Consider the following 13,954-nt stretch of genomic DNA (forward strand, 5'->3'; position numbering starts at 1 on the left):
CTTGAACAAATGGTCGCACATTCAAATATTGTGATGTACGATCAGGATAAAAGAATGTTGTTGCCGTGAATTTAGAAAATAGCAAAATTTCAATTTACGCAATCGAGATATAACTTGATCGTTTGAGCGATAACCATGGCACCCATAGTATTATTGAAAGTACTCATACTTACAATTATTTTCTCCCATAGGAATATTGTTCAATATACTTCACCTATAGAGGAAATCTCGAAATAAAATCGAATTTTTTCAAAAATTACAAAAATCAATTTTTTACAAAGATGTTCGAAAAATAACATTATATACGCATCAAATCAAAGCATTATATGGAGCATTATAATTCTATATATGATTGTCCATCTTGCTGTTGTGCTATTTTTTTTAAACAATAATTTCATTGTTGAAATTAAATTTGCAATTTCAGTAAAAATTGTGACCCATCATTTTGAATATAATTGAATTAATACATTTATTGTCAGAATATTATATACCAAATATTAGACTTCCACATGAATCCTGGTATGATATTATAAGTATTGCAAAATTAAAAAAATATGCTCATGATATACTAAAATTCATGTTTCAAGGTTAACTTATAAATAAAATAAGTTCGAGAAATGCATCACTAAATATTTGAGCTTGTGCACTATAATGCTATATAATAGTCTTCACTGTTTTTAATATATTGACTTTGCTAGACTTGATTTTTTTCATCACCCTAATGAGTGCCCATCCTTAAAAAAGTCGAATGCATCAGTATGCTTGAAGCTGTTCAGAAAGGTCTGAAAAATGATACACTTGATCCCAACATTGTTTACTCAACATTAAAAATATTATTGCAAAGAAAACATTTGATTTAATAAACATTTAATTTATTATAATTAATTTTTTATTAAAGTATAGTAAAAAATGCTATAAATAAATTATTATATTTTATTAAAATGTGACTTTTAATAGTAAGTGAATAAAATAAATCCGGAATTGGGAAAGAAATAAGGTTAATTAAAAATAATGAAAATTACAAGTTTAAGGTTAATGAAAAAGTGACAATGGGCGAGTTTGTCCCCCACTCTGCAGGTCATGAAATTTTTGGGCCTTTTTAGGTTCTTGAAAAACGAGTTTTTTTTGAAAATAAATTGCATAAATAGCATCATCATATATGTACCAATGATATGGTGTTTCGTACCGAAATGGCTAACAAAAAAGTGACAGAAAACCTTAAATTGCGCGGCAATTTTAATTAAAAAATAAACATTAATTTTTGTGATTGATATTATGCATTTTATTTATATTATATAAGATTTAAATTTAGGGGAAAAATTGGAAAAAAAATAAGATTGGAAGTCTTTAGGTAAGAAGGAAAGGGCAAGAGATATATAGTGTACCTATATACCTCTTGCCCTTTCATTCTAAGTAGAAATGGGAGAAACTTTGTCCGCATCATAAGTTATGCGGACAAAGTTTCTCCGATTTCTAATGGGAATTGCAGGCTATGAGGCACTGATATATAATCAGTACCTCATAGCCTACAATTCCCTTTATTAGACTTCCAAACTTTGAGTTAATGTCAAGACATTAACTCAAAGTTTGGAAAACTTCTCGTAAGAATCAATCGTCAAAAACCTCGATTGCAGTTATATTCATTGTGTTAAATTTGATTTATTTTGAAATTTTTATAAATTAAATTTTATATAACATAAAGCGTTATGAATTAGTATTTCCATATGAATTTTATCTCGAAAATAGTAATTCTATCCAGTTATATTTCGGTTAATTTTGGAAATTTCTAGGAATACTTTAAGATAGTATGATTATATATAACTCTGCCTTCATGATTTATTTTAGCTTTCGCGCAAATATCAGTTAACTTAACTCCATTATTTGATTTTGTGATGGCTTCACAAAGCCAATCAATATCAATCTCTTCTGGAGAATGTCTTCTCATCTAGAATATTTTCAATACTTTACATACAAACATTTTTATTTCTAAAAAACTTTTTAATTTTTTCTAGGATATATGAATGAAAATAGTTAGAACAAGATTTTGAAGCTCAAAACATTAAAAATTATTAAAGATTTGTATAATATGATTAAAAATGGGAAATAATATGAGGCAATATAAAGGAATATGAATATTAAATAAATATATCTAAATAGAAAGAATCAGAAAAATCAAATTATTGGCGCCAAAAATGTCACCTTTTTGGTGAGCCATTTCGGTATGAGATATGTACCAATGATATAGTAAAAAGAAAAATCATGGCTCTCGATCAAAATAATGAGAAAAATAAACATGCTAAAATTTTTTTGAAAATCAAGTTTTTTCCAGTGTTTTTCTAAATCCATCAAAGAGTTGATATTAGACCACCAAAGTTATATATGATATGAAGATACCATATGGAGTGGGGGACAAACTCGCCCATTGTCACTTTTTCATTAACCTTAAACTTGTAATTTTCATTATTTTTAATTAACCTTATTTCTTTCCCAATTCCGGATTTATTTTATTCACTTACTATTAAAAGTCACATTTTAATAAAATATAATAATTTATTTATAGCATTTTTTACTATACTTTAATAAAAAATTAATTATAATAAATTAAATGTTTATTAAATCAAATGTTTTCTTTGCAATAATATTTTTAATGTTGAGTAAACAATGTTGGGATCAAGTGTATCATTTTTCAGACCTTTCTGAACAGCTTCAAGCATACTGATGCATTCGACTTTTTTAAATTGTGTCATTTCTTCGAAATCTCTTGTGACTTTTTTGATAACTTTAACACTTCTCTCTGAATCCAGACCTTTAATTTGCAACTTAATCAGGAATGAAGGAACAACACTGGAATATAACTCGATGACAAGTTCATCGAGTCGAAGATTTCGCCTTTCTGGGAAGTACTGGTGCTTCAAAACCTTGAAATGTGATTCCGAGATGTTGTTTGTTCCATCTCCTTCATTTCTATAGCGAAGCATCCACCTGTCAAGATGATGGCGCCACTGTTGGTCAAAGTATTCACGGGCAGCAGGTTCCTCATTTAAAATTTCTTCTAAATTGTTGTAAACTTCATCATGATCAATTTCTTCCTCTTCAGAACCAAAGACCAATAACTTCATTAAGTTATAGAAAGTTTCGAAGTTGGAACGATCTTGAAACTTTTCAGCCTTTCTCATGACAGCGCGCAACACATGAACGCCACACCAAATGATCTGGCATAAGGGGATGGCTGTTTCAACAGCATTTGTGATTTGAGGTGCGCAGTCCATTGAAAAATAAGATGGTTCGCGATTGATGGAGCCAAAATATGCTGTGAGACAAACTTGTATATTTTCACTTGTGTCGGGCCAAACGAAAAAATACAAAAACGGAAAAACAATTGATTCCGCGAATTTGCCAGTGACGGCATAAAATGGTATGCGAGAGCGCAAGAGCTTATAAGTGGAATCAATGTGATAAGTTTGTATTTGATGTGAAAAAGCATTTGCTTCGAATGGGGCGTAATAGAAAATCATACGATCTGGCTCGTGAATAAACTCGATGAGATCATCTGGAGAATGACTCTTAACCATGTCGACAAAAATTGCAAGAGATGTAACATCATCCGCTGAGAAACGGGTATTGATTGCATGAAGGCGTTTAGAAAACTTTTTTAAAGCATCTGTAGATTGTTGAAACATTTCCGGAATGATCCCACTATCAAATGGGATATTAAGATCTTTGAAACACCTTAATTGTGCGTAAACACGGTCTTGATTTGATTCAAAATATCTTGTTAAATAAGATCTATAAAAATATGATGTAATTTGTTGTGATTTGTTTGGAAAAGGGGCAGAATGATTGTGGGTGTTAATACATTTTCGTATGTGGTACTTGTCATCGGGAAGTGTATCAACAAGGAAGCGACATGGACAATTCGGCCACTTACAATTAAATTGGATTTGATTTCTTTCTTTCCTAGTTTTATATGAATAACTACAACCTGCTTGGATTTCTTGTTGCACTCGATACTTAAGCAACTCGATATATGTGAGTTCGTGATCTTGGATCTGCATTAAAATGAAATGATTTGAAAGAATAAAGAATTTTGAATATATTGGTCTTATTTTGATAAGCTTGGTCGTGTTTTGAATAGCTTGGCCATCTAATTCAATTATGATCTTTGAAAATTAGGTGAAATAAAACTAAACATAAATGTAAAACTAGGGATATGAAATTTTGGTTGTACACCACTTGTATGTGCCGGATACCATTGTGTCAAATTTTTTCTGAAATTAACTTTAAAAGTACTAAGTAAGATCATGAGATATAGCAATATATGTTTAAACTAACTTATATTTTGGTTGTACACCACTTGTATGTGCCGGATACCATTGTGTCAAATTTTTTCTGAAATTAACTTTAAAAGTACTAAGTAAGATCATGAGATATAGCAATATATGTTTAAACTAACTTATATTTTGGTTGTACACCACTTGTATGTGCCGGATACCATTGTGTCAAATTTTTTCTGAAATTAACTTTAAAAGTACTAAGTAAGATCATTTGTTTTTGCATAATATAATGCCAATATGGTTTCTTTTGATTTTATTTCATTTATAAGCAAATCAGATTTACCCAAAAACTCCACTCCATAAGCGTTCATTTGCTAAATTAAAAAGTGACAATGGGCTAGTCTGTTCCTTTCTCAAAATCAAGTTTTTTCCAGTGTTTTTCTAAATCCATCAAAGAGTTGATATTAGACCACCAAAGTTATATATGATATGAAGATACCATATGTGATTCTAAATGATGTATATTAATCGAAAAAATATATTCCTGTAAAGAAAAAAATAAGTTTTTATTAATTTGGAGGATTAGCCAATTGATAGAACTCTCAGAAAAAATTGAGAACTTTTTAATCCTCGTAGTGCACCCTTAAGTGAAAAGGTCGCAATTAAATTCAAGAACAATGATCAATAATAGGCATTTTAAAATATTATAAATCATTACCCTTATTTATATTATTACTTTTTTTTCGAAGATATCTAAAGCTTGCTATATGAAATATAGGAGAAAGGGACAGACTAGCCCATTGTCACTTTTTAATTTAGCAAATGAACGCTTATGGAGTGGAGTTTTTGGGTAAATCTGATTTGCTTATAAATGAAATAAAATCAAAAGAAACCATATTGGCATTATATAGGGTGTCCAAAGGTGTGTTTAGCACAAACCTGAATACTGCGAATAGAAATAAACAAGTTACATATATATAAAGTTTATTTAAATATAATCACCATTGGATTCAATCACGCGTTCGCAGCGATCGATCCAGGCTTGAAAGACACGCTTTAAATCATCATGAGAAAATTGCTCAAATTGCTCTCTTACAAAATTTTCAAGATCATCTGGACTCGCGAATTCGCGTCCTTCAGCTCTCTTTTTAGCGTGCCGAATAAATAAAAGTCAGAGGGTGCAATATCAGGTGAATAAATTGGGTTTGGAACAACTTTGACATTGTTTCCACCAAGTAATTCATTACCTTATGACTTTTGTGAACTCTTGAATTATCAAAATGAATTGCAAACTTTTGTTTTTGTTGTTTGGATTTCTCAAACTCATCAGAATTGATAATTTGAGTAAGAACATTGTCAATTAGATACTGAGCATTCATCGTATTAGGTTTTTGAAGAATATCAATTGCGATGATGCCATTCACGCCCCAAAAAACCGACAACATCATCATTGGTGTGTCAATTTTTTTCTTCGGGAATGTTTGCGGATTTTCATCCTTCGGGATCCACATGATTTTGGCTTCTGTTGCATAGTGAAACCAAGACTCGTCCCCTGTTACTAAAAAGCGAAACTTCTTGGATTGATATGCACCCAATATAGAGAGGAGCTCTTTCGAAGATTGGACTCTAGATTTTTTTTGAACTGAATTAAGGTTGTGCGGAACCCAACGTGTATACGCTAGTTTGTAGTTCAAATAATTGTGCAGATAATAACTGACTGTTGTACGTGGTATCTTTGTCATCTCCTCTATCCTTCTGAGTGATGCTCTTGGGTCTTCATCTAGCGCTTGAAGAATTGCTTTGATTTTTCTTTGATCCGGCGATTTTTTGTCAATTTTTATGATGGGCGCCTTTTTGTTCATGAAGTGATACATCCTAACATGATACGTTACAGTGGAATAGCTAGGAGCATCCATACCGAAGCATTTTACCAATGTCTCGTAGATTTTTTTACAGTCTTTGCATTTTTTTGCAAGAGCGAGGATGTTTTCTTTATGATTCATTAAAAAAATGAAAAAAATCCCGCCAAAATTTCCCGCGAAACCGCCTCTTGTCTCAAAATTCATTTTATATCCCGGCATGGCGCCAAAATACAACTTACTCATCATATACATATATTCATATTTTTTATTATATATTTATAATCAGCATATATCTCCTTTAATAGTCTCATATAGAGCGCTGTGCTAAACGCACCTTTGGACACCCTATATTATGCAAAAACAAATGATCTTACTTAGTACTTTTAAAGTTAATTTCAGAAAAAATTTGACACAATGGTATCCGGCACATACAAGTGGTGTACAACCAAAATTTCATATCCCTAGTTTTACATTTATGTTTAGTTTTATTTCACCTAATTTTCAAAGATCATAATTGAATTAGATGGCCAAGCTATTCAAAACACGACCAAGCTTATCAAAATAAGACCAATATATTCAAAATTCTTTATTCTTTCAAATCATTTCATTTTAATGCAGATCCAAGATCACGAACTCACATATATCGAGTTGCTTAAGTATCGAGTGCAACAAGAAATCCAAGCAGGTTGTAGTTATTCATATAAAACTAGGAAAGAAAGAAATCAAATCCAATTTAATTGTAAGTGGCCGAATTGTCCATGTCGCTTCCTTGTTGATACACTTCCCGATGACAAGTACCACATACGAAAATGTATTAACACCCACAATCATTCTGCCCCTTTTCCAAACAAATCACAACAAATTACATCATATTTTTATAGATCTTATTTAACAAGATATTTTGAATCAAATCAAGACCGTGTTTACGCACAATTAAGGTGTTTCAAAGATCTTAATATCCCATTTGATAGTGGGATCATTCCGGAAATGTTTCAACAATCTACAGATGCTTTAAAAAAGTTTTCTAAACGCCTTCATGCAATCAATACCCGTTTCTCAGCGGATGATGTTACATCTCTTGCAATTTTTGTCGACATGGTTAAGAGTCATTCTCCAGATGATCTCATCGAGTTTATTCACGAGCCAGATCGTATGATTTTCTATTACGCCCCATTCGAAGCAAATGCTTTTTCACATCAAATACAAACTTATCACATTGATTCCACTTATAAGCTCTTGCGCTCTCGCATACCATTTTATGCCGTCACTGGCAAATTCGCGGAATCAATTGTTTTTCCGTTTTTGTATTTTTTCGTTTGGCCCGACACAAGTGAAAATATACAAGTTTGTCTCACAGCATATTTTGGCTCCATCAATCGCGAACCATCTTATTTTTCAATGGACTGCGCACCTCAAATCACAAATGCTGTTGAAACAGCCATCCCCTTATGCCAGATCATTTGGTGTGGCGTTCATGTGTTGCGCGCTGTCATGAGAAAGGCTGAAAAGTTTCAAGATCGTTCCAACTTCGAAACTTTCTATAACTTAATGAAGTTATTGGTCTTTGGTTCTGAAGAGGAAGAAATTGATCATGATGAAGTTTACAACAATTTAGAAGAAATTTTAAATGAGGAACCTGCTGCCCGTGAATACTTTGACCAACAGTGGCGCCATCATCTTGACAGGTGGATGCTTCGCTATAGAAATGAAGGAGATGGAACAAACAACATCTCGGAATCACATTTCAAGGTTTTGAAGCACCAGTACTTCCCAGAAAGGCGAAATCTTCGACTCGATGAACTTGTCATCGAGTTATATTCCAGTGTTGTTCCTTCATTCCTGATTAAGTTGCAAATTAAAGGTCTGGATTCAGAGAGAAGTGTTAAAGTTATCAAAAAGTCACAAGAGATTTCGAAGAAATGACACAATTTAAGGATGGGCACTCATAGGCTCCTGACAGCATAAAAATGTTATTATCTCACAATATAAAAGGAATCATAGGAATCTACAACTATATCTATATTGTTGGAAGACTTCTTAATGTATCATCCATATAAGTTATATCAATAACTCCATTATGTTATATGATTGTAATCATATTTTCGTTTCATGTTCAAAAACATTAAAATCATACTAACTATATGAGTATTATATTTAGGAAGCTGATATATAGATATGATAAAATGCTAGGTTTTGTGATTAAGAATATATACTTATCTTTTAGAAAATAATACTTTTATAAAAAATTATATCTTATATAATCTAAAAATTTTGGACAATTAAAAAACATTAATTAAAAATAGAAGGTGAAAGTGTTTATTCAAAGAAGGTGCAAGATTATGATGTTTTGAGGGTGAAATAAATTTAATAATTATTTATGTGATTTAAGAGTAATACGATCATCGGTAGCTTGAAGACCTCTCTTTATAGCTCTTAATGCCGCAAACTTTTTTTGAACTTGCTTTGAATTTTTGAATGCTTTGATTAAATCTTTTGTTGTATCATACATTCCGAAATATCTGTTCATCATTTCTGGCATTGTTGGTAAATTTAACCTGTATCTTGTTGCTACAATCGTTTCAAACATACTTTCATTGAAATGCAATATTGTGACTGCCATCCTAATTGGCCAAGAAGCATGCCAATTAATATTTTTATTAGCAAGCATTGCTTTGATATGGTTTATCGATTCAACTACTTGAGTTGAATGAATCTTTTTTACCATATCAAAGATTTTTACGGTATCTTCGAGGAATTTTTTAAGTGTTTTTATAGCAGTTTTATTTTTTGCATATTTCCATGGTTTAATCATCTTGCATTTTTCAGGATCTGGACAAAATTTATGATTTCCGGCATAATGTTTAGCGGAATTCAACCATAAAAACTTCTTTGTTTTAATTGACATATGTGTGTCATTGAGAAGTTGCCTAAGCCAACGCAATAAATTCTTTGAAATGCTAGATAAGATTCTGAATTCTGGCAGTTTGAGCTTTTTCTGTATATTGTTAAGAAAATGTCCAGGATCTCTGTATTCTCTGATACCTTTGAACGTATTTTGGATTGTAGAAACAATTTTGACATCGCCATCATGCACAAAAAAATTTACACGTTTTTCATTATTCCAACGCTTCAGCATTCTTTTTAAGCCTTCAAATTCCATTTCATTTGATTTTCCGTTGAAATTACCTTTGAAATTTTTAAAATATTTAGATATCACTTCCCAATCTACAATTTTTTTGAGTTTCTCTTCTACAAATTGTACATAGCAAAACATTGCATTTCTTCTCTGACTCCAAGAACCGTCAAACAAAAGTCCCGAACATTTTCTCATTCGAGATTTCCAATAATTAACAGATTCTCTGGCAACTTCTATGATAACACGACCAACCTTTTCTTGGACTCGATGAAATGTAGCTTCTGACGGAACTTTGATGTTATTCAGCATGAATTGAAATTCTGATTGGCAAAATGTAGCGCCGCTCAATAATACAGATAGCACAAATTCAACAGTGTTGACGACATATGGCTCACCCTATTTTTCGCGCTTTGAACTAAGTTCTTTATACGCTTTGCAACTGCTTTTTGTTCGCCGCGGCATGAAAAATGAAGAATAACTTGACGGTTTCTTGAACAAATGGTCGCACATTCAAATATTGTGATGTACGATCAGGATAAAAGAATGTTGTTGCCTGAATTTAGAAAATAGCAAAATTTCAATTTACGCAATCGAGATATAACTTGATCGTTTGAGCGATAACCATGGCACCCATAGTATTATTGAAAGTACTCATACTTACAATTATTTTCTCCCATAGGAATATTGTTCAATATACTTCACCTATAGAGGAAATCTCGAAAAAAATAAATCGAATTTTTTCAAAAATTACAAAAATCAATTTTCAAAGATGTTCGAAAAATAACATTATATACGCATCAAATCAAAGCATTATATGGAGCATTATAATTCTATATATGATTGTCCATCTTGCTGTTGTGCTATTTTTTTAAACAATAATTTCATTGTTGAAATTAAATTTGCAATTTCAGTAAAAATTGTGACCCATCATTTTGAATATAATTGAATTAATACATTTATTGTCAGAATATTATATACCAAATATTAGACTTCCACATGAATCCTGGTATGATATTATAAGTATTGCAAAATTAGAAAAAAATATGCTCATGATATACTAAAATTCATGTTTCAAGGTTAACTTATAAATAAAATAAGTTCGAGAAATGCATCACTAAATATTTGAGCTTGTGCACTATAATGCTATATAATAGTCTTCACTGTTTTTAATATATTGACTTTGCTAGACTTGATTTTTTCATCACCCTAATGAGTGCCCATCCTTAAAAAAGTCGAATGCATCAGTATGCTTGAAGCTGTTCAGAAAGGTCTGAAAAATGATACACTTGATCCCAACATTGTTTACTCAACATTAAAAATATTATTGCAAAGAAAACATTTGATTTAATAAACATTTAATTTATTATAATTAATTTTTTATTAAAGTATAGTAAAAAATGCTATAAATAAATTATTATATTTTATTAAAATGTGACTTTTAATAGTAAGTGAATAAAATAAATCCGGAATTGGGAAAGAAATAAGGTTAATTAAAAATAATGAAAATTACAAGTTTAAGGTTAATGAAAAAGTGACAATGGGCGAGTTTGTCCCCCACTCTGCAGGTCATGAAATTTTTGGGCCTTTTTTAGGTTCTTGAAAAACGAGTTTTTTTTGAAAATAAATTGCATAAATAGCATCATCATATATGTACCAATGATATGGTGTTTCGTACCGAAATGGCTAACAAAAAAGTGACAGAAAACCTTAAATGCGCGGCAATTTTAATTAAAAAATAAACATTAATTTTTGTGATTGATATTATGCATTTTATTTATATTATATAAGATTTAAATTTAGGGGAAAAATTGGAAAAAAAATAAGATTGGAAGTCTTTAGGTAAGAAGGAAAGGGCAAGAGATATATAGTGTACCTATATACCTCTTGCCCTTTCATTCTAAGTAGAAATGGGAGAAACTTTGTCCGCATCATAAGTTATGCGGACAAAGTTTCTCCGATTTCTAATGGGAATTGCAGGCTATGAGGCACTGATATATAATCAGTACCTCATAGCCTACAATTCCCTTTATTAGACTTCCAAACTTTGAGTTAATGTCAAGACATTAACTCAAAGTTTGGAAAACTTCTCGTAAGAATCAATCGTCAAAAACCTCGATTGCAGTTATATTCATTGTGTTAAATTTGATTTATTTTGAAATTTTTATAAATTAAATTTATATAACATAAAGCGTTATGAATTAGTATTTCCATATGAATTTTATCTCGAAAATAGTAATTCTATCCAGTTATATTTCGGTTAATTTTGGAAATTTCTAGGAATACTTTAAGATAGTATGATTATATATAACTCTGCCTTCATGATTTATTTTAGCTTTCGCGCAAATATCAGTTAACTTAACTCCATTATTTGATTTTGTGATGGCTTCACAAAGCCAATCAATATCAATCTCTTCTGGAGAATGTCTTCTCATCTAGAATATTTTCAATACTTTACATACAAACATTTTATTTCTAAAAAACTTTTTAATTTTTTCTCGGATATATGAATGAAAATAGTTAGAACAAGATTTTGAAGCTCAAAACATTAAAAATTATTAAAGATTTGTATAATATGATTAAAAATGGGAAATAATATGAGGCAATATAAAGGAATATGAATATTAAATAAATATATCTAAATAGAAAGAATCAGAAAAATCAAATTATTGGCGCCAAAAATGTCACCTTTTTGGTGAGCCATTTCGGTATGAGATATGTACCAATGATATAGTAAAAAGAAAAATCATGGCTCTCGATCAAAATAATGAGAAAAAAAACATGCTAAAATTTTTTTTGAAAATCAAGTTTTTTCCAGTGTTTTTCTAAATCCATCAAAGAGTTGATATTAGACCACCAAAGTTATATATGATATGAAGATACCATATGGAGTGGGGGACAAACTCGCCCATTGTCACTTTTTCATTAACCTTAAACTTGTAATTTTCATTATTTTAATTAACCTTATTTCTTTCCCAATTCCGGATTTATTTTATTCACTTACTATTAAAAGTCACATTTTAATAAAATATAATAATTTATTTATAGCATTTTTACTATACTTTAATAAAAAATTAATTATAATAAATTAAATGTTTATTAAATCAAATGTTTTCTTTGCAATAATATTTTTAATGTTGAGTAAACAATGTTGGGATCAAGTGTATCATTTTTCAGACCTTTCTGAACAGCTTCAAGCATACTGATGCATTCGACTTTTTTAAATTTGTTCATTTCTTCGAAATCTCTTGTGACTTTTTTGATAACTTTAACACTTCTCTCTGAATCCAGACCTTTAATTTGCAACTTAATCAGGAATGAAGGAACAACACTGGAATATAACTCGATGACAAGTTCATCGAGTCGAAGATTTCGCCTTTCTGGGAAGTACTGGTGCTTCAAAACCTTGAAATGTGATTCCGAGATGTTGTTTGTTCCATCTCCTTCATTTCTATAGCGAAGCATCCACCTGTCAAGATGATGGGCCACTGTTGGTCAAAGTATTCACGGCAGCAGGTTCCTCATTTAAAATTTCTTCTAAATTGTTGTAAACTTCATCATGATCAATTTCTTCCTCTTCAGAACCAAAGACCAATAACTTCATTAAGTTATAGAAAGTTTCGAAGTTGGAACGATCTTGAAACTTTTCAGCCTTTCTCATGACAGCGCGCAACACATGAACGCCACACCAAATGATCTGGCATAAGGGATGGCTGTTTCAACAGCATTTGTGATTTGAGGTGCGCAGTCCATTGAAAAATAAGATGGTTCGCGATTGATGGAGCCAAAATATGCTGTGAGACAAACTTGTATATTTTCACTTGTGTCGGGCCAAACGAAAAAATACAAAAACGGAAAAACAATTGATTCCGCGAATTTGCCAGTGACGGCATAAAATGGTATGCGAGAGCGCAAGAGCTTATAAGTGGAATCAATGTGATAAGTTTGTATTTGATGTGAAAAAGCATTTGCTTCGAATGGGGCGTAATAGAAAATCATACGATCTGGCTCGTGAATAAACTCGATGAGATCATCTGGAGAATGACTCTTAACCATGTCGACAAAAATTGCAAGAGATGTAACATCATCCGCTGAGAAACGGGTATTGATTGCATGAAGGCGTTTAGAAAACTTTTTTAAAGCATCTGTAGATTGTTGAAACATTTCCGGAATGATCCCACTATCAAATGGGATATTAAGATCTTTGAAACACCTTAATTGTGCGTAAACACGGTCTTGATTTGATTCAAAATATCTTGTTAAATAAGATCTATAAAAATATGATGTAATTTGTTGTGATTTGTTTGGAAAAGGGGCAGAATGATTGTGGGTGTTAATACATTTTCGTATGTGGTACTTGTCATCGGGAAGTGTATCAACAAGGAAGCGACATGGACAATTCGGCCACTTACAATTAAATTGGATTTGATTTCTTTCTTTCCTAGTTTTATATGAATAACTACAACCTGCTTGGATTTCTTGTTGCACTCGATACTTAAGCAACTCGATATATGTGAGTTCGTGATCTTGGATCTGCATTAAAATGAAATGATTTGAAAGAATAAAGAATTTTGAATATATTGGTCTTATTTTGATAAGCTTGGTCGTGTTTTGAATAGCTTGGCCATCTAATTCAATTATGATCTTTGAAAATTAGGTGAAATAAAACTAAACATAAATGTAAA

General features: G+C 31.1%; 2 protein-coding genes and 1 pseudogene across 3 annotated transcripts, besides 19 other annotated features; all 3 read right to left on the reverse strand.

Moving 5' to 3' along the window:
- Positions 1–735: part of a mobile genetic element that runs on past the window's edge.
- Positions 736–1,072: a mobile genetic element.
- Positions 1,035–1,072: a terminal%2Cinverted (terminal inverted repeat of MuDR-5/MuDR-7_TvMULE4 transposon ID:TVAGG3_0114060).
- Positions 1,073–1,355: 283 nt separating this feature from the next.
- Positions 1,356–1,562: a mobile genetic element.
- Positions 1,563–2,400: 838 nt separating this feature from the next.
- Positions 2,401–2,438: a terminal%2Cinverted (terminal inverted repeat of MuDR-5_TvMULE4 transposon ID:TVAGG3_0114080).
- Positions 2,401–4,689: a mobile genetic element.
- On the reverse strand, positions 2,613–3,269 carry TVAGG3_0114090 (MULE transposase domain-containing protein; the record flags this gene model as incomplete). The annotated part of the gene is made up of 1 exon (XM_051223269.1): positions 2,613–3,269. One exon carries the CDS (start codon positions 3,267–3,269, stop codon positions 2,613–2,615), a length of 657 nt encoding a protein of 218 aa, XP_051108255.1.
- Positions 4,652–4,689: a terminal%2Cinverted (terminal inverted repeat of MuDR-5_TvMULE4 transposon ID:TVAGG3_0114080).
- Positions 4,690–5,052: 363 nt separating this feature from the next.
- Positions 5,053–5,090: a terminal%2Cinverted (terminal inverted repeat of MuDR-5_TvMULE4 transposon ID:TVAGG3_0114100).
- Positions 5,053–5,183: a mobile genetic element.
- Positions 5,183–5,210: a terminal%2Cinverted (terminal inverted repeat of Mariner transposon ID:TVAGG3_0114110).
- Positions 5,183–6,484: a mobile genetic element.
- On the reverse strand, positions 5,263–6,388 carry TVAGG3_0114120 (annotated as a pseudogene). Its single transcript has one exon. A coding segment is annotated over exon 1 (1,126 nt).
- Positions 6,457–6,484: a terminal%2Cinverted (terminal inverted repeat of Mariner transposon ID:TVAGG3_0114110).
- Positions 6,483–8,069: a mobile genetic element.
- Positions 8,070–10,495: a mobile genetic element.
- Positions 8,508–8,861, reverse strand: TVAGG3_0114160 (uncharacterized protein; the record flags this gene model as incomplete). The annotated part of the gene is made up of 1 exon (XM_051223270.1): positions 8,508–8,861. One exon carries the CDS (start codon positions 8,859–8,861, stop codon positions 8,508–8,510), a length of 354 nt encoding a protein of 117 aa, XP_051108256.1.
- Positions 10,496–10,832: a mobile genetic element.
- Positions 10,795–10,832: a terminal%2Cinverted (terminal inverted repeat of MuDR-5/MuDR-7_TvMULE4 transposon ID:TVAGG3_0114170).
- A 283-nt stretch (positions 10,833–11,115) lies between these two features.
- Positions 11,116–11,322: a mobile genetic element.
- An 836-nt stretch (positions 11,323–12,158) lies between these two features.
- Positions 12,159–12,196: a terminal%2Cinverted (terminal inverted repeat of MuDR-5_TvMULE4 transposon ID:TVAGG3_0114190).
- Positions 12,159–13,954: part of a mobile genetic element that runs on past the window's edge.

The sequence above is a fragment of the Trichomonas vaginalis genome, chromosome IV, assembly GCF_026262505.1.
Source record: "Trichomonas vaginalis G3 chromosome IV, whole genome shotgun sequence".
Classification (NCBI taxonomy): Eukaryota; Parabasalia; order Trichomonadida; family Trichomonadidae; genus Trichomonas; species Trichomonas vaginalis.